Source organism: Furipterus horrens, unplaced genomic scaffold (genome assembly GCF_987537825.1).
Source record: "Furipterus horrens unplaced genomic scaffold, mFurHor1.1.pri manual_scaffold_15, whole genome shotgun sequence".
NCBI classification, from domain to species: domain Eukaryota; kingdom Metazoa; phylum Chordata; class Mammalia; order Chiroptera; family Furipteridae; genus Furipterus; species Furipterus horrens.
The window spans coordinates 5,895,238-5,918,914 of NW_028327185.1; the positions used below are offsets into that span (position 1 = coordinate 5,895,238).

General features: G+C 43.4%; 1 protein-coding gene across 2 annotated transcripts in view; it reads right to left on the reverse strand.

Moving 5' to 3' along the window:
• Positions 1-16,803: 16,803 nt before the first annotated feature.
• Positions 16,804-23,677, reverse strand: part of ESRRG (estrogen related receptor gamma) — a 237,960-nt gene continuing 231,086 nt past the window's right edge. For both annotated transcript variants that reach the window (XM_090263305.1, XM_090263304.1), the window contains one exon: positions 16,804-17,276. In XM_090263305.1, the coding sequence (XP_090119431.1) occupies positions 17,032-17,276 (245 nt within the window). In that variant the 3' untranslated portion in view covers positions 16,804-17,031. The remainder of the gene's footprint in view (positions 17,277-23,677) is intronic.

The window sequence follows — 23,677 nt, forward strand, 5'->3', positions numbered from 1 at the left end:
TTTCAACAAGAAGGTAAGAGAAACAAACACCCGCGGGACCAAGATCTTATTCTTGATATCAGGCGACATAATATGACGAAGTATTATACAATTATAAGAGTATATGATAGGGTCTGCAGTTATCATTCTGTTATTAGATGCTTATAGGCAGTGAGACAATGAACAAGGATAGAAAACTCCAAGTTGACTGAGTGGAAGAACAACGGACCGACTAAGCCTCCTTGTTCCTTTCTGCCAGACGCGTGCAGAGCCTCCAATTTTAGTGTCTTCTCCAAGGGCCCAGACTAAGAAGTCACGGGGAGAACGTGCAGAACAAGAGGAAAGTGCAGGGTTTGTTCCCATCACCTCCCACTTGGTCTCTGCGGGCCCTTCTGCAAACAACCTCCCCTCCTGAGGCCCCGCTCCTCTTCCGTAAAGACGCATCTCACGGGGCTGTCAGAAGACGCAGCGCACTGAGCGTCAGGCAGAGTTAACAGCACTGATTTTACCTAGGGACCTCAGTCTTCAAGATTAATTACAAAAGCCAAGGTGCCCATTCCCATTCATTCAGAATAATTGTGTTAGTAGCACATAAGACCCAGTGAGACCCTAATGGAGAGCAGAGAAGGTTCAGAGAACAAGATGTGTCCCCTGGGTCCACTTGGAATGGGACGGTAGAGCGATCAGGGGAGCAAGACGCTGTGGACAGGTAAGCAATGGGGATCCCTCAGAAGGGGTTTCCCAAGGCAGCAAACACAGTTTCTCTTCCAGCTTTGCTCTGGATGAGCTCTGAGCTCGGACAGGGGTATTGAATCTGAAAGCAATTAAACGTTGTTAGCATGAAATTAAAACGTAAAAATATTATCAGGCTTTTATTTTGCAATAGTCACATTTTCAGCTCTGTTTCTCTCTTGCAGAAAACATGTTCTTCAGCATTTTCTTGCATTGGCACGGTTCTTTTTTTACTCGCAGCAATGTCGAAGGTTCCTGTGATGGAAGAATTGACCCAAGGGACGTCCGTGGAGTGGCCCTGGGACCTGCGTTTCTCTTGGACATATTGATAAACTGATCTGAAACCAGGTTGCGGACGCCTCTGCCACAGATTATAAACCGGAGGCCAGGCCTCGGAAACTCCCTGCCAAGAGCATTTTTTCTAATGTTTTTATTGCCCACAAAACGCCAGGAGAGTTTCCAAGTAAGAGCAATCACTGTTAAAGAAAATAGGACATAAAATAAACTGTTATTACCTGTAAAAACAGCTGTATTTCCTTTCCTTCCCAGAGATGCACATAAACGCTCTGTATGCTCTGACATGAAGGCGTGTAATAGAACTTTTATTTCTGTAAACACCAGATATTTGTTCTTTGATAGGCGACATCCGAAAAAAAGTTATACCCAAAGTTTTATCAGCCGTTCAATGATCACAGCGATGAAAGAAGGGCTCTCACAAATCGAGCTGATCTATTCTTGGTCTAAGACAGGAGGTGCTCAAGGTTAAGAGCAAGGACCTTGTACGGGGTCAGACCGAGGGCCAACCTTAGCTCTGCCCAGGAGTACGTACGTACGTGACCTGGAGAAACTCAGCTGAGCTCCCAATCTTCAGTCTCCTCGTTGTCAAAGTGAGGTAGTAACAGCACCTTCCTCACAGGCCTCCAGGATCAAGTGAAATATGATACGTAAAGTGTTAAGTCTCACACTTGACCCTTTGGGAGCACCAACTGAATGGCAGCGCTTATGCTAAAACTATGCCCAGCAAATGGCTGTCCATCGTCATTTTAGAACATCTAAGGGGACTCCACGTAGAATGTAAGGCGATGAGATAGTTTAATTGCCCACTTTCTTTTCCTTTTCTGAAAGCCCCTCGTTTTTCCTGATTGTCTTTTTTGAGTACTAGGGATGGTTCCCCAGCACCTGTCTTAGCAACATCTCCGTCCCATACCTAGAATCATGCTGTTATAGCTGGGAGAGACCTCAGACGACTCAACGCACCTCCCTTGTATTCTAGACGATGGAACCAAGTGTCAAAAAGATGACACGGACGGCAAAGTTGCAGGGGTGACCGTCAGCCGGACCCCAGAATGTCTCTCTGGGCCTCTGTCAACGCGCCTCTCAGGTCTAACGCGGACTTTAAAGCTCCCTCCCCTCCTCGCCAGCCCTTGTCCAATGGCACGAGTGCCTCCAACCGTGCCTGATTTGTCATTTCATCGTCGTTATTCTCGCTCAGCACGTTTCAGGCACGCTGACCTGTCTCACAGCTGGAAGACTCCTCCCTGGATGCGTTACCCTGCTGGTGTCTAAGGACAGACAAGGCTGTTCCGGGAGCCCCAGTTTCCGGTCCTCCTGTGACACTTCTCCTGACGAGCCCCCATCGCTCCAAGCACATGCACACTTGATATCCCTCCGCGGACTCTGGGTCCCTGCACAGAGGAACCCTGGCTGTTGTCCCAGTCACCCAATGGGTCTCCATGGAAGGACCCAGAACTGTCTTCTCTTCCTTTGGCTGTACAAGACCAACTCCAAGAGGTAATTCAAGGCACACACATGACATTTTCTCCAATAACTAGCAACGTTACACTTAGAAATCAAGCACTGATTCCAGAATCAAGCAAAGAACATGATAAACTATGTAATTGCCCACAACTGTTCACGGAATGCTTTATATGAAAGGAGAAAAACTACTGCCCCTCTTTTTTTAATCTTATTTTCATCTCGCTTTAGTCACGCATTTATTTGTTCTTAGAGGCTACTTGGCATAATGGATAACGCATGGATTTTAGGGGCATTCAGACCTGGATACAAGTCTCACTCTCTCCTGCTTGCTTTAAATATTCTTTTTCTGTTTCCTAACCTAAGACCATGGGAGATAATCATAGATCCCACAGGGGCATCCTAGGAAGATTAATTGAAACGAACTATTACTTCCTTTTTCCTTTTAAAAAAGTGTTTTCCTTTAATTAAAACTATTTCTAGCCCCCTTTCTGGTGGTTGGACTTTTCCTCTCCATCCTTTGCGGAAGGCCAAGGAAGGATGGCTGTGGTGGGAAGGTTTTACACATCCGCTGTATCGCTTTGAAAACAAGAACGTGAAATTTCGAAAACCGCACCCCACGTCATTAAAACTAGCCCGGAGCAGTGATGTGGCCCCTCTCCAATTCCACGGGGTGGGTTTGTAAGGTGCAGATAGAACACTGGAAGATGGCAGGATTAGTCTCCAGAAGAGGACCTCTGCTTTTAAATCTGACTCCAATGACTATGAACCTTAAACGGAGGGTGAGCGTGAATTCCCCATCCGCGTCAAGCATCTGGCGCAAGGCAAACAGGACCGCGGCCAGATGGCACCCGGCTCTGACGCGGGCCAGGGAATGCTCTGTGGACAGAAATGCCACACAGATTTTGTGTGAGGAAGCACAAAATGCAGTCCTAAAAAATTAAAAATAGGAACTGCCATGGCTGGGTAGAGGGAGAAAACTACAATGTACTCAATATGCTACAAAGATTGCTTGGTAAGACCTTTCATCTATGACTTCAGGCCTGTGCTTTCTTTTAAGACGTAAGGGATCGGGCAGTTTCGGGCCAGGTGGTTACAATGGGAATGTGTCGTTGTCGCTGGGATTGAAAGAACCCGTCAGGAAGGCGAACATGTATGTCCCCCCAACGGTTCACATGCCATCAAATACGACTTAAGGTACGATTGGGAGGTCAGCGATTGGCCTCTAATTGTTACCATTCAGCAAATATTTGGGGCCTCGCTTTAAGATCTCCTGTACCAACTTATTCTCCTTCCTTTCACTCCGTCCTCAGGGAAGCCCAGAGCCGATGATTCTCTGTTCAAATAATTCTTATTCAGGGAGGCCCTCCGCAGCCCAGACAGGCTGGATTCCGGCCCCCATCTCACACCTCGCTGCCAGGACCTCCTCTTAGAAAGGACTCATCACAGTGGTGGTCATCCGCTCAGGGCCTGTCCTGCCCTAACCCAGGACTGTACGGACGGAGGGGTGTGCTTGTTCCTCCACATCCTCCTGCAGGAACCACGATGCCCGCACACACACAGAATTTATTTTATTCCATGGCCATTATGAGAAAGGACCCAAACAGTGAAGGAAAAAGAGAGACCCGTTAGTGGGAACCCTACAAGTCCAACACTTATCATGTCTGAAACTGCGAAGTGAGGCAGACAGTAATGGAAAGACCCATCGATTAATTTAAAAAGAGCAGCACACAAACCAACAGTGTGGCCTTGGAGTCAGGAATTCCATTTTCCTTCCTCTCAGCTACTTTGACTTTAGCCTAAGTCACGCTCGGTGAGATTAAACAGACTTTTATTAAAAAAAAAAAAAAAAAAGGAACTCTTGGAAATCCCTGACAGTTTTTTTCCCCTTTAAAAGCATCACAATTATTAATTAGCATGAGCTGCTTAAACTCCCCCGGACACTCAACAGTGGGGATGTCACAAAAAATGAGATGAAGTGTTAAAAAAAAAAACCCAGACTGTGAGAAATAGTTTCGATACTGGACACACAGTGTGAAGATGAATAGTCAACACACAGGAAGCGAAAGTCTGGGGAAGCGAGGAAGGGCTTTCTGGCTGGGTCTTCTTTATCCCCCCCACGCCTCCGGCCGTATCTCACCCCCTCCGCTCCATCCCCCACTTTGTCATCCTGGGGCAGGAAAAGAGAGCAGCAACATAAGAAAAAAAGAAAAAAACACACATCACAAAATAAACAAATAACACTACTGAAGCTATATTAAGAGAAAAAATAAGACTTTAAGGAAAAATGGATTCTATATCTAAAGAAGAACAATTCATAATGATAAAGGTGTCATTGGCCACAGCCACTTACCAAGTCTAAATGTATAGCCACAAAGAATATAAAGCAAATACTGACAAATATGCAGAGGGAAACAGATGCGGCTATAATTATATCGGGGTGGTCAAATATGCCTCTGTCAGGAACTTGTAGAACAAGCAAACAAAACTGTCAACAGGATTTTAAGATAGTATAAAAATTGGAGAAGATTAGGATTTTAAGGTATTATAAAAACTGTAGAAGATTTGATGAACAAAGTTGACCTAAGGAAAATATATCTAACACTGAACCTGGCGACGGAAGAATACGCTTCCCAAGCAAATATGAATATTTACAAACATTGGCCCTATAATGAGCTACAAAGTTAAGTCTCCACAAATTTCAAAGGCGTGAATTTATCCAAAGTCTGTTGTCTGACTGGAGCACAATTAAGATGTAAACAACCAGAAGAAAATTTAAACAATCCTTCTACATAAACTGTGATCAAAGAAGAAGTAACTTGAGGTATTAGAAACTATTTTGAAGTTAATGTTCACAAAACACCAACTTAAAATGTGTGGCTGGGCAAAAGCTCTTGAGGAGGAAATTTCATAACATAGGTCAGGAAAGAGGGCAGGAAGAAAAGCAACGAGTAAGCATTCAAGAAGGTAAAAAATAAAGCAGATTAGTCTAAAGAGTGAATGATGAAGGAGAGAAGGGAGGATAGAAATTAGCCTATGGGCAACCATATCACAGAGGAGAGAGTAAAAACTCAAATCTGTTCCTTGAAAAAGCATAAAAAAATCATAAACCTTGGAAAGCCTGGTTAAGAAATTAAAGGCGGGTATACAATTAATCAGAGTTAGAAATGAAAAAGAAACCGCCCCGGAGCCGCGGAAGGATGACTGCCACGTGAAAAAGGGCCTCGTCCCTGGAAACTGTGCTACTTTATTTGGAAAAAGGGGTTTTACAGATGTGGTTAAGGATCTTGAGATGAGGAGATCATACTGGTGGGTCCCAAGTAGCATCACAGCTGTTTTTATAAGAGGAGAGAGAGGATGGCACACACACACACAGTGAGGAAGACAAACCACTGTGGCTGCAGCAGAGAGACCTAAAGAGACTGGCCTGGAAGGCTGGAAGGAGGTGGCTACAGCCAAGGAAGGCTAGCCACCCCGAAGCTGCAAGAGGCGACGGGCAGATGGTCCTCTAGAGGCTATGGAAGGAAAGCAGCTTGACCTGCCGGCACCTTGACCTTGGACTAGTGACACATGCTTGTTTCAGCCTCCTGGCCGAGGATTAATGTCTCCTGTTTAAAGCCAGCAAGCTCGCTCTCATTTGTTATAACAGCCACAGGAAACTAATACAACCGCGTTGCTATAGATTTTCAAGTCACTAAACAGTAAGAGAAAACCGTGAACCATGTTAGGCCAACATATTTGAAAATGCAATGTAACGCATGGATTCCTACAAAAATACAAACACTACAAAAAGAAATTCAAAACTTTAAATGGTGCTGCAATTATTACTAAATATAACCCTAAGTAAGTATCTCACCTAGGGAGGACAGACCCACAACATTTCCCTGGGAAATTCTACTGTGCTTTTACAAAAAAAAAAAAAAAAATCGATCTTATAAAAATTCTCCCACAGAAAAAAAGGTAAAGCGGTCCCATTCTTACTACTTCTTTCATGATAACCTTTATATTATAACCTACTAATAAGATAATTAAAAAAAGAAAATTATAGAATTTTCTTCTTCATAAATAAACGGAAATGGGAAAATTCTTACAATGTAAGCAAACCAAATTCAACAATATATGAAGAGATTACTATACCATGAGGGCTAGGTATATTTCAGGAATGCAAAATTAGTTTTATATTAAAATGGCAATCAATGTAAGTTGCCACATGACCTGAATAAAGGAAGAAAATCAAAGAATATGTCAGTAGATGCAAGAAAAGGTATTTATTAAATTCAAAGTCTAAGCACTATAGAAAGTCTTAAGAAATCAGCAGAAAGGAAAGCAACATTCTTAATCTACTAAAGGGTGTCCACAAGGAAGCTCCATCACCCCAGAAAAATACAAGGAGCACACCTGCACCAGCCAGGTCCACAGGCAGAAACAGAGCCACTCGGTCAAGCCCTGTCCAGACACCCTGATGGACTCAAGAAATCAGCACCCATTTATTCCACAGAGGGTTTGTTTGGTGACCCAGCAAAAACCTGACTGATAGAAAACTCAGTACCTAGACGTGAAGTCATAATGAAAACCTAAGATATGTGGAAGTGGCTTTGGGATAAACACAGTGGGAATCTTTTCTAAAACGCAGAAAAAAATGGCCACGCACGTTAATACACATGCAACCTGCTGATAAGTTTTGCCATCAGTAACCTGGAAGAAAGAAAATAAACCTAACAACTTGATGGACTTGGAAAAATAGTTTGTAGTCAGAATGCTAAAAAGCATTGTTCTTAGTTGTCTATAGTAAGATACGGCGAGAAAGAACCAGAAGCAGAAATAAAGGGAGCACTGTATAATCGGAATTTAGCAGGAACGTAGACCATTGCCATAGAAAACCCAGGACTGTAAACAAATGATTGGAACTAACCAGGAAGTTCAGCCAATTCCCAAGTAAAAGCTCAGTTTGCAAAATGAAATTCCATTGCTTTATTCAAAACAAAAAGAAAAACAAAAGAAAAAACATTTCACACACATAAAAACTTAGTCAAAGTGCGTACTAACAGCACTTAAGCACCTAACAACAGCATTGACCTTGGACAAGTCACGTAACTTCTCAAAGCCTCCTTCCCTCAGCTATGAAATGGAGCGCTTAGAAGCAGTTAGAAAGCTGTTATGAATATTCCACGCTATAATGCGTTCAAAGAATTAGCTCAGCGGCCAGCACGCAGCACGGTCCACGCCTGGTGTCCAGCCAAACCTGCGCGGCTCCGTGGGACGCGCGCTGACTTCATGCTACTTGCGCGCTGTCGGCTCCAAAGCAGCGACCTAAGCCTGTAAGGGTCCCACCCTCCCCCCAAAACCAGAGTTGCTAGGACACTTCCGGCGGTGGAAATGCCATAACGCGAAGAAGCAATTATTAATGTGCCCGCAAACATGTCGGAGCGGTCGCAGACCCCAAGTTCAATGCACGCGCAATGTCTGCTTTGCCCGCCGCAGGCCGAAGGCTTCACTGACCTGGTTTCAGGTTCGGCGTCCCAGCCTCGGGGACGCGCTTAGGCTTTTGGATACCTGAGGACACACCTTGCTCTCCGAGGCGCGACTCAGGCGGGAGGAAGAACAGCGGCTCACGGACACAGCTAGGAGCTTGGGCGGCCTGACCTTGACCTTGACCGCGTCCCTGTCCCCAGAGAGCCGGTGGGGGCGGGGCCGCAGGGCACGCCCGCTGCTCCTCTTGGAGCTGGAGTAAAACGCCCTGGCTAGGCCCACTTTACGTCTTTTATCGTAAAAGCGGACCCTCCCCCCACCCCCGGGATTTCTTCCCATTAGTGGGAACAGGTGCTCATGTAGGTGTTCTGTAAAAGCCAGGCGGCGGAAGGCAAACTTTCTCTTAATTGAGAATATTGGGGTGCCGTGGGTTCATACAGTTATATAGGTTTCAGGGGTACAGTTCTATAACACATCATCTGTACTGTGTGTTCACCACCCCAAGTCATGTCTCAGCCCTTCATCATTTACCCCCCCTTACCCTCTCCTACTCCCCCCACCCCCCTTGTGTGTCTGTGAGTTTGTTTGTCTTCACTTTCAAAAGCAGGGCATGATGCTTGAACTATTATGTTTTGCCTCCGCCCCGTCTGCACGAGATGCTCCTGGAGTCTCCTCTAGCCTCTCTTGGTGAAAGGAAAATAGAACAGCAAAAATGACTGTTTGGTGTATTCAACACGGTAAGCTGTTTCCTTATGTTATCTAATTTCATTCTAATAACAATCATTTGATAGTATATTCATCCCCAGTTACTGAAGTTAAATGACCTTCGGGGCAAGGTCACAGCTGGTTAGTGGCAGAGCAGGGGTTTGAACCCAGTGTAACTCACTCAGGGTCCGCACATGGAACTATCATTCATCGGTCATTTGTCATGTTCCCCAGGCTATTTCAGCACCACCAAATCCTCGGAACTCATGTGCCACCCAATTCCCTGTGTGTCACATCTAAACATCATCTCTAAACGTCATTTTCCTTATTAGCCAGACCAGAAATGACCATCGACTACATAGAAAAGTAGGTTTACAGTTGTATGTGAAACTGTTTATTCTCGCATTATTAATTATTGCATTTTTTCCAAACAAACAACTGTAAACCTACGTTTGCCTACCCTTGTATTTATTTCTGTGGAGAAAGGGCTTTTTTTCCAACATGTACACTTGAAAATACAGTCAAACCTTGGTTCTCGACCAGATTGTTCACAGAAAAATGTCTCAGCTGTCTAACAAAACTTCAGGTCTCAATTCTCTACCCAACGACCCTTTCATGCTGAGGCCGTATGATCAGTCATGTGTCCCTCAGGTGCCAAACAAAGGAGATTCGGTTTTCAAACAAATAGCTTCTTGAATAGTTTTCCAAATGAATGAACTTGGAGAACCGAGGTTCCACTGTATTGGCTACGTATCTGTTTTGATTCATAAGCACAGAGCTGACACCTTGGGCCTGCTCCGCTCATTCCGTTTCCCAGAGGAAGACCAAAGCAAAACAAAACTCTAGTGGAGATAAGGAATTTCACAGACAGTAATACAAACTACCCGCAGGATATTTTTAAACATTAATGGGCACTATTTTTCATTTGTAAAAATATGTAATCACATATTGAAAAAAAAAAAAAAAGCCAACGCTTGCATAGCTCTAGACATCATTTTGGAAAACGCTCTTCTGACTTCAGCTTCCTGCGCCTTTTTCTGTTCTGTTTTGTTTTTTAAGTGGCAGCCAGTGTGTCACTTCCCAACACAACTGTGAGATCTGACTGGGCGCGGCAGATGGAACTGAAGTGGGAAGAGTATGATTTAATGCTCCTGCTCGCCTGAAATGTTTTCTCGTTCAGCCTTTTTCGTGGCCCTGCCCCACAGTCTGCATGCATTTCCTAAAACCAGCTCTTTGAAGTATGGTCCATTACAGAGCACACAGATCACTGTGATTTTTATAAAGGTAATAGGCTTTTTCTTTTTCTTTTTTGTAAACTAGGGTCCAGTTCTCATTTGACAACCATCAACAAAATGTGTATTGACAAAACCTTCACAGTTGCAGAATCTTTTGTCAAAGCTGTGGTATAGATCCTTTAACAAAATGATTCCGATATATAGCCTAGGACATTCGTTTCAATTATTTTTTTAAAAATAATATTGAAGAGACTATGGTGTGCTTGAAGAACATTTTCATTCCTGTTCTGGGCTTCTGTGCTGTGTGTGCCATGGTGCTGGTTACACAAAAACATTTGGTTTATAACCTTAAGTTCAAAAACACTTCTTTCTTGGGGCAGATTTTCTCATGGCCAAGTTTCTGTGGCATGCGATGGCCCTGCATTAGTTTAGGGGGACATCTTTCCTTTTCTGGGGTTGTACAATGGCTGGAATAGTTAATTATGGATCAGCTGGCATCTGTAATGAAAAAGGGAGTTCTCTTGCTTTTGGCCATGGACTCAGTACGTAACTCTTCTTGTGTGGATGCAATCATAATATTCCTACAGCCATGGTAGCACCTATTGTAATTTTTCTGCTAATAAACAATTTGAACTAGCCAGGAATCCTAAATTTTGAGGCTAGTTGTTTATCTCAAATATACTCCAGAGAAATAGTCATGCAGTTCTGCTTTGAATTTAATTTAAACAGGAACAGGCAAAACAAATCTCCATGGAGGACCATTGACAATAAAAAAATATTTCTCCCAGCAGGTGAGCTGGTCGCAATTGCATTGTTGCAATCCAAGCCCACGTTTCAGGAGGTCATTACCATCATAACAAGCCCTTGGACCAACTGGGATGGACATGCAACATTGAGCCCCTGATGGGCACATTATTTCAGACCTTTAACTTCATGGAGAACAAGACAAATACTCGTGGGGAAGGGGGATTATATTTTGAAATTCCTTTCTGTTCTATTTTTTTCATACTAAGATGTAGTGTGCAATCAATCTACTGTTACTTCCTTGTTTTTTTTTTTTTTTTTTTGTTTTTTTTTCCCTCTGTACGACCAGAGAGCATGAGGTTAGACGGAGAGATTTGAAAGGGTCAGAAACACTGATTTTAACACTCCTCTATCTCTGTGACTATGGAACTATCCATCCAGTACACAAACCATTGTAGATGAAACACAGACTTATCCAGGCATCCCCATTTTGCCTTTTACAGATTTATCACAAATTAAACTTCACACTTAACAAAGTGCACCGAAGTTTTGGCATGGGCCCAAGAACGAAGTAAGCAGTCTATCTCCACTCTGCCTCCTTTCCACCTCTCACCTAAGTCAGCAACTTGGAAAACACAGGTAAGGTAAGTCACTCCGAGAATTCAATTTTGCTCTAACGTTGCTGTTTTGCTAGTTCTAGAGTAGGAAAAAACAGGTATTTTGAACTAACCTAAATCCATTTTAAAGCATATGAAAAAGTCAAAGGAGTAGGATAGTCTACACGAGTTTGTAGCAGGTGTGTCCATTGTTACATGGCGCATAACCAGAGAGGTGGCGTGGGAGTCATCAATGAGATGTGTTCTCCACGTGTGCTGAGAAAGCGGGGTGGGGGGGAGAGGCCAATCATGGGGGTCGGGAGAGTGGAGTGCAGAGGAATCCAGGTGTACTTCATTGGCTTTGGATTTCTGAGTTAGAAAGAAGCCCATTGTCCTGATATTTTTCTTTTATTGCTTCCAGAGAGAACGGGGGGGGGGGGGGGAGGGAGGGAGAGAGAGAGGGAGAGAGGGGGGAGGGAGGGAGAGAGAGAGAGAGAGAGAGAGAGAGAGAGAGAGAGAGAGAGAGAGAGAGAGAGAGAGAGAGAGAGAGAGAGAGAGAGAGAGAGAGAGAGAGAGAGAGAAACACTGACTGGTTGTCTCCTGTAGGCGCCCTGACCTGGGATGGATCCCCAAACCTTTCGGTGCTCAGACGACACTCCCACCAACAGAGACACCCAGCCGGGGCTCGTCTCAAGTTTTTGAAATTGGTCTAAAACCTTCACAAAAATTCAGAGCCAACGTATGAAAAGTTTTTTTTTTCTTGTTTGTTTTTTAAGTTAGGACATTTGCAGTTGATTTGAGAAATGCATAAAATTTAAAGTAGTGGTTTTCTCATCTTTTTGTTTTTAGTTATTCCAAAGCCCAGGTTACATCTCAGATCAATCAAAACCCAATCTTGGGGGCTGTGGAACATAAAAGCATCAGGGGTTCGTAATATCTTCAGGTGATTCCAGTAGGCTTAGCTTGGAAACCACTATTTTAAAGAAGAAAACCACGTACAAACAACAGGTGTGGCAAACGGCAGCGGTCCCTGAACACGGACAACTGAACCCATTTGTCAGAGCTCTGCGTTGTTTATAGATCCAGAAGTACAAGCTGCTAAAACGCCCCACACCGACTTCGTTACTTTCTCTGACACCCGAGCATCCCTGAAGAACCAGGCAGTATCCGAACAATGTGTTCTGCAACCGTTCTCAAGGATAAAAACCAGCAGGCGCAGCCTGCCTGCCACTGAAGCTCTTCCAACGTGTGCGTGATGTGTGCATTGTTACATGAGGACATCCCTGGAAGATCACGGGCATGATTTTTCCTTTCAGCTTCGCACCTCATACTGTCTCTGTTCCACGCAAAACCTTCGAAAATACCTCACACACGCCAATTCTATGTTGAGCTACTGAGCCTCAAAGCATATCAAACGAGGAGGAAGAAGACAGGGTTTGGTGCCTAGCGAGTGTGACCGGGCCACTTAGGGCACCTCCTGCCCCCAAATCCGACTCGGCCTGGTGGCCTCTGTGTCAGCAGCTTGTGTCCTTAGAGAACCCGCCACCTCTGCCAGGTGAGAACTACAAGGAGCAGACGTACCCACTCACACGAAAGGCAGACGAGACGAGAACACACGTTTGCACCTCGGTGATGGCTCCAGGAGGGTCCAGGGGACAGCTGCGCAGCGACCCCGGAGCAGCAAGGGCTGTCACCTCGGCGTGAAAAAGGCAAGGGCAGGCCCCTAGCCGTCGGTGCAGCTGCTTAAACCTCGTCGGTTTGAAGACAGAGCCCCGCCTCCTGCACACCGACCTATCAGCCCCGTAGATTTCACCTTCAGGACACCTGGGCCGCTGCGCCCAAAAGCGTGGGGCTCGCTGGCGGGCTCCGTGCGAGCCCGTGATCTAGTTGGGGGTGGAGGGAGAGAACAGGGACCTCTCGTTGTAACGTGACCTTTAAGTCGGGGGCGCGTTTTCTGTGATGGCACCGACACAGAGGTGCTGCTTTGGAGCAATGCAGGAGGAGGCGGAGACGCTTGAAGATGAAGGAAGAGCTATATAAAGGCTTGTCAGAGTGAATCCTAATGCGCCACAAGACACTTTGCATACTCTTCAGTATGCAAAATGTCTCTTGGCACCCCAGCATTCATTCTGACAAGCCTTTATATAGCCTTTGATTTAAACTCCTACTTTGTTTTGGGGAAACAGGTACTCAGAGATATTCTCTCAATGGAGGGGGATGGATAAAGAAACACAACGCAGAGGAACAATCAAAAGTGGAAGCTTGTTTAATATTGCTCTACCATCATCCTGAAAGGCATAATAATTTGAGTTACACATCTGAACTGATTGGAGTTACAGAATCATATCTCCTTTTTGCATTTAACAATATATACAATATAAAATAAATACATTTACACAAATGGACATTGGTTGGAGCACACAGTATGGTACACATCACAAAAATATACAATTGATTGCTTTACAGATGTGAAGCCCATCTACAGCTATAGACATGGTTTTATTATTATTATTATTATCATTATTATTATCATTATTAGTATTCTTTTTACTACTGGCTATAATGCAACTCCTGGATTATTATAAGCAGTTAAAATTTTTTTGTCCTTTTATGATCTTTGCACATAAGACTGCCATAAAATGTTTTCCTAGGCAGGTAAACAGAGACGCTTAAATAATTAAAATACAATCACCAACACCCATTTTCTCTTCTATAAGAAAAATAGCAGTTTTAAATTTTTTATATCTTTTATGTTATCATTTAAATGCAAAATAGTGGAATAAATACAACAATCTGAGCTGATTGAAACACAAGTGTAACAGCAGGTAGTCACACAATCATATTGCTTTAAATAAGAACAAACTGAAAAAGAAAAAAAATTAAAATTAAAATCATATGGCTAAAACATACACCTTTATCACTTTCCAAAACTTCACATTAAGTAAAGGGTCTTGCTTGAAACGCGAAAAAACTTACCTCACGCGAGGTTTAGGCTGAGCGTTTGCCCTAAAAGCCCGTGCAGTTCCGTGCAGTTCTTTAAAATCTGCATGTTAAGGTGTGTTTCCTATTTATGGGATACTCGTTTCATTTAAATGAAAAACTAACAATTGTACTTTCTCCTTTTCACTTACCTCCGGCTCATGTTTCCAGTTGTTCGGCTGTTACTTCTGAAGCCCAAGTACTTTAATGTGATACAGTAAAAACAATGTCTACATTGTATATATTTTATTTATATATAGTGTGGTTGAACAGTAGCAACTTAAACCCTGCACAGACTTTCTGGAAAATAATCTTTTTAAACACTTACATATATAAATAATCTTATAGAATCAGCACCTTTTTTTTTTTTTTTTTTTTTATTTCCCAGGAGTTGGATTTTTCTGTTGTTATTTTTAAAGGGATGTGCCAATTTCTGAACTCCTATCACAGCTATAAATTTCAAGTTATTGACCATCTGAATGAATTGCTAATGATGATTTATCTAGAATCACACTACAGTCACTTCTCTACTGAGAAACCACAATCTACGATATAGTCCCATATAGCTAATGATAGATACACAGTATTTCTAGCATTAGGCTGATGAATCATCAACCCAAGGTATTTTGTTTAAAGCACACAAATAGCAAGAGTTTTGGAAACGTATCTGCACCAAAAAGTTTTGCAACAACACAGAGCGAGTTAAGAATGACTGGGAGAGGAGTGAGTGGAAGCCATATATATATATACAGCATTTAAAAATTAGACTTATCTATATTCTTGAAATATTCAAAGTTTTAGTTCTAAGCTATACATTGGTATTCTATAATAAACCATTAGAGAAAGGATTCCTTGTTTTGAAAATATTATTATGATTCTGATGTGTATCTGTTCATAGTGAATACTTGTTTGGGGTTTCAATCTCTTAATCCTTATGAGGAAGAACCTTATTACTGGTAAGGAATAGAATATACTACTGTAGTCTCCTGAGGAATTGTACATCCAATATTGTCTCTAATTCTACCCTGTGTCTAAAAGCACACACCACAAGAATCCAAACACCACAAGAACAAGACAAACAGTCTCGGAATGCAACAGAAAATTCAGGAAAAGCACAGCAAACATGAAACATTGAAAAGCTGAACTACATCTCTTTTGTTTGTTAGGATTACAATTTTAATTACATCTGTGTACATAGAAGAAGACTGTTCACATAGTACAGGGAGCAGCTGCTAACACTGGCCCATTGGGGTCGCATCGGACGGAGGTTACTGTTTCTTCGTTGTTCAGTGACTGTAGATTTCGGGGGCATCTAATCGATTTTGTCATTAGGTCACACCTCTCCACAGTCTGGAACCTGCCTGACTTTCTGGCTGTGAGAATACTGGTTGAAAAGCAGATATATCGGCTTAGCTCTTGGCAAAAACTGCAGGTTACTTTAAATGAACATTCCTAAATGAATCCACTCGTATGGACAGGTTTTAGAATTTGGTCAGGCCTCTGCTGTCTTTGATGATATTTTGGCATTGTTCAGATTCTGGCATTTGCCTTATTGCCTCTGAAATGAAGACTGGCTCGCAGCTCCTTCTGGGAAAGGGTCTGTAACTTCGCAAACAGGCAGTAACTGATTCCTAACCACCGTGGCAGCGCAGCTAGGAACTGTATGGCAGCGGCACCTTCCAGGTAGACAGGCGTGCTTCTGAGAACCCTCCGGATCTGGGTTCCCCGTGCAGTGCTGACAGACGTGACTGCCCAGAGGCACCCGTGGGATGACCTGCTCCTTTGTGTCAGTGAACATTTAGGTAAACTGGAGCTCAGGTGAAGAAACTGATGTTTGGGACCAGACTGGCACACAACATAAATTGCATCCGTGATAATATGCACCTTCCCTTCAACTATTGCTTAAGTTAAATTCCCATATTAATACATGGCTGAGAAGTGGTAAAGCTGGTACAAAAAAAAAAAAAAAAAAAAAAAAAAAAGAAAATCTCCATTTGTAAGAAGAAACAAAACGCTTTTAAAAATCTTCCTTCAGGATTCATTTGTCCTTCATTATTGTCCATAATTGTTCCAAGCCAGCACAAACCTGCAGTATTCTTATTTCTCTTTAGTATTGCATGAATGAATAAAGCTTAAACTATTCCCTGAAAAAGTTATATAGTAGCTAAACTAACAAATACCTGGAAGACTTGAAAAAACAATTAAGGAATCAAATGGCTGTAACTGATCTAGACAGGAAAAGCAATGACACGCAGCAGGCGGGCCAGCGAGGCGGCGCTGCTGAAGCTGTCCAATCGGAGGCTGCTCCCACGAAATCAAACCCTGGACTCAGCCCGTTCGCTTGTGTTGCACTGTCCTCTAGGTACGTGGGCTCCCTCTTTGATTCCTTAGTCATCGGGGACGTTGTGGTTCACAATAAGCTCAGTGGCATCCATATTATGGATTTCCATCCTTTGGCAGGGCTGGCTTCCTTCTCTCTTCAGTTAGAGACCGCTTGTAAAAGTTCCGCAGTGGAGAGAAGGGAGGGAGGGGAGGAGGAAGGGAGCAGTAATCAAGGAAGCCAAGAAATACGGGAAAGGAGGAGGAAGCGAGGGAGGAAACAGCATGAAGAGGAAGAGAGATGACACAAAATAAAAGAGGAGATTAGGTAGAAAGAACTTCATCAGGAAGATGCGGAGAAATCTGAAAGCTGCTTCATAGTCTTGCTGCTAAGTGATCAGTGCAGTCTTGGTTGATTTGTGACGGTGTTAACTACACGCTAAGCTTCTTCGACCTCGCTCTTGGGTTTCTCTTCCCTCTTCCGGCGTGCAGGACGAGAAGGCCCGCCACGCCGTCCGTCAGACCTTGGCCTCCAGCATTTCCAGAAACAGTTTGTGCATGGGGACTTTGCCTTCGAGTTTGACGTTGTAGAAATGCTGCACGGCCTTGGTGGACGTCTGCCGCAGCAGGGGCAGCGTCATCAGCATCTTGCCGGCCCTCCGCGGGTCTTCCATGTGCTGCCCGGCCTCGTAATCCTGCAGGGCTTCGTGTAAGACGTCCTGGAGCTTCTGGACGGCCTCCACGTCCTCTATGTGCATGGAGTCTGTGCAAGCGGGCAAAACAATACAAACGACACTGTTAATAATACAAAACGATGCCTATCGGAGCTATGAGCGCTAGTTGTCATTCCCCAACGTCTGAGCTCTAGCTGGGATGTGCTCATAGCCTCAGCCTTCCCATGCAGACTTAGAACATGGGAATCACTACAAAGGATCCATTATTTAAAAGTTGTGGGATTTTTGTTTGTTTGTTTGTTTCTCTTAAGACCGAGCCAGAGAAGCCTTTCTTTGAACGGATTACAACCTTGGCTATTTTATTCATTCCTTCATTCGTGTATATTTTTTCATTCATCCAACAAGTACAGAAGGCCATCTATTGAAAGTATTACTTCCAATGCTGGAGAGGTATAGTTGTTTAAAATTCGGGCCTCGCCCTGAAAAAGCTCCTATGTCCCAAAGGGAAAGAGAAACATGGACAGCCAAGATTTTAAGAATCCCATTACACACCCTGGGTCTAACACCGGGTTCAGCCGTAGAGTTTTTAGTGTACTGTTCACAGCAACGTCAACGATCCTCACAGAGCCTGCTTCTCCACTGAGACACAAATACAGCCTTTAGATTCATGAGGTCTGAATTTAACATAAAAACCTACTTCAATCCGGCAAGGAAAGGGTTAATAGGATTGCCACAATTTTTCTTGCAAGAAATGAGAGATGGTGGGGAAGTGGGGGAGGGGGGTATCCAACTTACAGCTCTAGTTGTAAACCAGACACTTAATTATATACAAGTTTGAATCATTTAGCACGTTTTATTGATTCTGATGACAGTTTATCTGTTAATTACACATAATGGGGTCTTTGGGGGGATTCTGCATGTTTAATAATTCTGGTTCTTGGAGAATGCAGCGTTCTAAGATATATGTAGTCGAATCTTTCATATAATTCAAATATCGCTTCATGTGCACAAAAAGAGAGACAAAATGGGATTTAAAATCCAGTGGCTAAACATATGATTAAAAAAAAAAAAATGGCAAAGTCATTAAAAGCTTAACTGCTGTTATTTTATTTTAAAATCTCTCTTTTTTTTTTTAGCGAGAGAAGGGAAGGGAGGGAGAGAAACATCGATGTCAGAGAGGAACAATGCCCGGCTGCTTCCCCGCGTGGCCCAGCTGGGGCCAACCCTGCAGGCCAGGCAGCACTCAGACCGGGAATTGAACCAGTGACCTTTGGGTTTGCGAAGACAAACAACTAACGGATCCACACCGGCTGGGGCAAAAGCTTCACTGCTGTTGTGCATGGTAACATGTTCTTAAATCTTCTCTGTATTTTGTTTGTTATTTTTTTCTTTTATGTGGTCATTTTGAATCATCTCAACCAGATCATTGGAGAATTGATCGCTATTTACATTCGGTGGCTGATGGCACCTTCCTTTGAAAGAGTTTTGAATAATCCGGAATACTGCTGTTTGTAAGTGTTTACTGCTCAAGACTTGATTCCTGCCTGAAGAAGCCCGAAGAAGGGATTCTTCCACATGGGAAGTGTTGACAGTGGTGCCCTGGGGTGGTAGGTGCTCAAGACCTTCTCCTGCACACCCCCCCCCCCATGTGCCTCCTGCATGGACGGTGATCTCACTCACTTCCTGTGTGTCTTGTCTTTAGAACAAGAACACAAAATTTTCAGAGTTGCCTGAGGGTGGGTAGTATGAGTGACAAAAACTAGTCCCGGAGGTGCCAACCACACGCTCTGATATTTTTCTCTGTTTTTGCACTGTGTGCTGTCCGAAGGGAAATGAGGGGCAGGGCCACGCACTGATGGTGAGTGTCCGGGGTCACAAAAGACGGACCCGGTGCAGGAAGGGGACGGGAGGAGGTGGGCTTCTCCAGCAGGTCCTGGGACTAAGTGAGCACTGAGAAGAAAGAGAGGGGACTGAAAGGATGGAAAAACAGAAATCATGCTCTTTATAGACAAAATTAAAACAAAGTAACTATTTCCAAGCAGAACAGCCCCCAGAAGCAGAGCAAACATAATAAATATACCAGGTATTAAGCACCTGTTTCAGGGGAGGCCTCTGATAAGCCCTTGGTGAGCACCACCCCGTTTCATCTCCCCACGGCCCTGCAAGTCACGTGGGGGGAAGGGTCAGAGCTAGGCGTGAGCTCGGGTTTCTTAGAACCATCGTATGCTGCCAGATTTGTAACACTGGACATGACAATTCCTTTTATTTTAAGTGAGTTGAAATTGTCCTCTGAACTCATCTCCTTCCACCTTCCACTTGCATCAGGAATCCTTTCTACAACGTTTTCATAAAGACATTGAGACATTCCCAGTTCTCTGTAGAGAGAGCGTTCCATCTGACAAGGGGCGGAGCTAACTATTAGCAATGTCTTCTTCCTATTTCTTTCAACTCTGTCTCCGGCTTCCAGACTTTGGTCCGGGCACCAGCTCCCGGGACAATACAGGGTAAACTTCCTTCTTCTACGAGGCAGGTCTTCCAATGCGGGAAGTCGGGGCGCGGCCGCCCCGGTACTCACCCCGAGCCCGGCCCTCCCCGCCACGCTGGCCCAACGAGAGATGTATTACAGGGTGTCACAGGAAATGAAGCAGGCACCGTGGCGGGGCGAGATGCTCGCAAACAGCAATTAAGACTTCAAACTATTCTTTAAGGGCTGTGATTTAGCTTGTGAGATTTAAAAATGATTTAATCAAATTACTATGATAATTTAACTTCCCGTTTGCAGAAAAGATTCTAACTCATTTCAGCTTTACCCGTGCTCGGATATGCTGATACTTTAAATACAAACTCCCTAAATCTGAACTATTTAATCAGACCACGATTCAGCTGGCAGACTGCTGAAGGAAGTATTAATCTCCATCAGAGATCCTAGTTCAAGTTCTGGCTCTGTAGCTTTAATCTTTGTTTTTTTCTAAATTTCTATATTTATGCCAGGCTCCATAGAACTGGCATTCATTTATGTAATTATTTAGTTTTGGTTGTTGGTGATGGTTTCTTTAAGCATATATTTTTAAAGGAAACAGTTCCAGTATTCATGGAAAAAAAAAAAATATGCCTAGGCTAAAGCCCAGGCCTATTAAATCGGAAAATTAGAAAATTGGGGCTGGATCAGGTCATCAGTATCTGTTAAAATCGAAGCGCTTCTCTGGCCATGTTAGGGTGGAGAACAACTGTACTGGACAATAAGACAAACAGGCTATTTTGAGATAATCGAGATTTCAAAAGATAACTAAACCGCAAAGGATAGGCATATTATCACCCATATATCAAGTTTCAACACCTAATAATAAAATAGAACCAGTTCCTAACTTCCGATGTTTTACTCTCTAAAGTGGGACCCTAAAGGAATGTGACTCTCCAACCATTAAAGGAATGAAACCCAACATGATGGAAGTGACAAAGGAGTGAGAAGGAGCCTCTGTCTAAACGAGAGCTTGTGTCCCCACGTTTTCGTACACAGCCCATGAGGAGTCTAACGCAGCCTCCCCTGGGCGGCAAGGAGCTGTGGCCCTGAGGCGCACTGGCTCGGGCCACGGCAAATGGGCTCCTGATGGATGTAGGAGCCGGTCCCATGTTTTTTTAAATTGCCAATCATAACGTTTTGATTAAAAGCAGGTCAACTGGATCCTAGGAAGATGTCAGTAGTGGCAGCAAAATACTTTAATCTCTCTAAATTTGCATACGAAAATCAAGAGATCAAAAGAAAAACTGGTGGCAAAACTAAAAACCCAGAGATATCGCTTACATAAAAACTAGGTGGCAAGGTATCCCCAAGACACACACACACACACACACGCAATGTCAAGGTCATTGTGTGTGCATCTGTGTTCTCGCCTCCATCCACTGTAGGGGCCCAGGATGAATGGCCAACCCAGGAGTAACCAGCAACCTAGCACCCAGGCTACACTTGGATTCCAGGCCCTGGCCCGGAAATATTCAAGATGAGCATGAAACTCATGAGACAGGAAGGATATTATTAAACTATGACGTCATTCAAAACGATACCAGAAGCTAACGTGAAGGCTGACCCAGAGTAGAACTTTACCAACACGAAAGAAAGGCAACCCCTGTGATCCACACTGACCCCAACTGGGACCATCTGAGCTTGAAAAAAAGATTATAACTATAGCTGACTGAAATCCATTTAACATGCTTAAATGCATGTTTCTAATGACATTAAAAAAATAGGGTGCCAATTCTTCATCTTTAAAACTGATAAATGAAGAAAAAGAATCAAACACTTAGCCTACCTTTCCTAAACAAACCATATTCCTGGTAACCAAATAAGGATGAGAAAAAGCATCACTTTATATAAATAGCCCAACTACTGAGTGAAAAAAAGAAATGGTAAAATTACAAACCACTATTTTGCAACCCCCAGCGATGAGTGGATTTAGGTAATCGCATCCAAGAGAGACAACCAGACCTTACACGCTTCCCAGGGAACAACGTACCACCTACGGGTGCCACAGGGATTGAACCTAAGTCTGATTAAGTTTCTAGATCCAGATGCTAATTTGCACGACATGCAAAAAAGTTTCTGATGGATAAGACAGAACTATTGTGTCTGGGGAGACACAGGTAGGAATAAAACCATCGTAAGACACAAAGAATTGATGACTGTCAAAGTCAGGACAGGACAGTGGTTAATTTTGTGGGGAAGGGAGCAGGTTGACTGAGATAAGACACACAGAGGGGTATCTGGCAAAGTTTTATTTCTCGACCTTGCTTTTATGTATATTCGTGGAGGAAGGCTGAAAACTGCGCCTTCAAGCGAAATCAAGTGTTTTTATAAGACGGAGGTAAAGGAAGAAAAAGGCCATGGCACCAGTGAAGCAAAAGGCTACCCTTCTGGCTTTGAAGAGGAAGGTGCCCTGCAAGGTGAGGCCTGCTGCTCTGGAAGTTGAAAAGTCAAGGTCACAGGCGGTTCCCATAGAGCCTCCCTGTGGAGAGGGAAGGGCGCGGCCCTGTGGATACCTTCTAGTCGCCAGAACTGCAAGAGGATGAATATGTGTGGTTTAAAGCCACCAGTTCTGGCAATTTGTTACAGCATCCATAAGAAGCTAATACTCGTTAAGCTATACATTTGATTTTTGTATGTGCCTTTTTAAAATGTGTTGTGTTCTATATTAAAATGGTGAAGGGGATAGAGAGGGAGTGAGAAACTGGATGGAATGATCCCTTCTAGAAGCTAGGGAGCCAAGGAGAGTTCCCCTCAAGACGATAGAAACACTCGGAGAACATACCAAGGAAACTGTTCATATATCAGGTAGGGAGCTGGATCCAATAACTATTAGGCCTTTTCTAACTCAGAGAAGTTATATTTCTAATGTTAAAATAGGAAGAACAATTCTGATTTTGTGCTGAACCATGGTGAGAACTTCTGACTTCAGCGCTTTCTGTTAGCACACGCTTATTTTTCAGGAACGCTGTTCTCTTCCCTTCCGGCTCTGGCTACGAAGCCAGGATTTTACGTTTGCACCAGCCACAGTGATCACCCCTATAGAGATCCTATCAAACGCTGAGCCACAGAAGGCGCGTGCAATCCACAGTTTCCCTCCTGCAGACTCTTCACGCAAAGCCCACGTGATGCTTGGCCCTGCTCCCTTTCTCTCACCGAGTGAGATTTCCCTGCTAGGTCCCTTCTACAAGTACTCAAGGACTTCTCTGTCCCTCCAGTAGCTTGTATTTTTCTAGGAGCTTTCTAACTCCATTTACTGGAAGTGATAGAGACAATTATACCCAATAAGTGAATGTTGATTCCAACGTGGGTGGTAAGTCTTTCAGCTTTCCTGCACATCATGAATGATCTGTACTGTGGTCATGAACTTTTGTGACAGAATGCTTATTGTCTTAAGACGGGTAAATGCAAATGATGTCATGCCGCTCCTTAGAAGTAAAATAACGGCAAAGCGCTTTACATGCTTATTACCCAGGCTGGAAACACAGATATACTTGAAGCAATATTTCCTCCACGGTGTCAATGCATAGTGATCACAGAGCATGATAAAAAATAAAATTAAAAAAAAATTAAGAACCAGTTTTTATTGTTTTCACATATTTGCAATATAAATATGTATGAAATGTAAGGATTGCATTCAATTAAAAAAACAACCCAAATATATTATCTTAACTAAAATGAAAATAATGCAAACAGTGACGGCAGATTTGAGCAAAAACCAAAGAACAGCAGAATCTGTAGTTTAAGTGAGCCTCTGAGTTTTGTGTGTTTTAGCTTCAAAATTAACAGGAACAATTATTTAGGGTTTTCAAATCTTTAAATGTGAGAATGACAGTGTTAGTTCATGATGTATGTGTGTATTTTTGGTCATGTGCCTTAAGACAGGGACTACATACACTTCCACTGCTGTTCCGGTGTCCTAAGTGTTCCTGAAGTCACATATGACAGAAACACAGCCACAAAAAATATGAC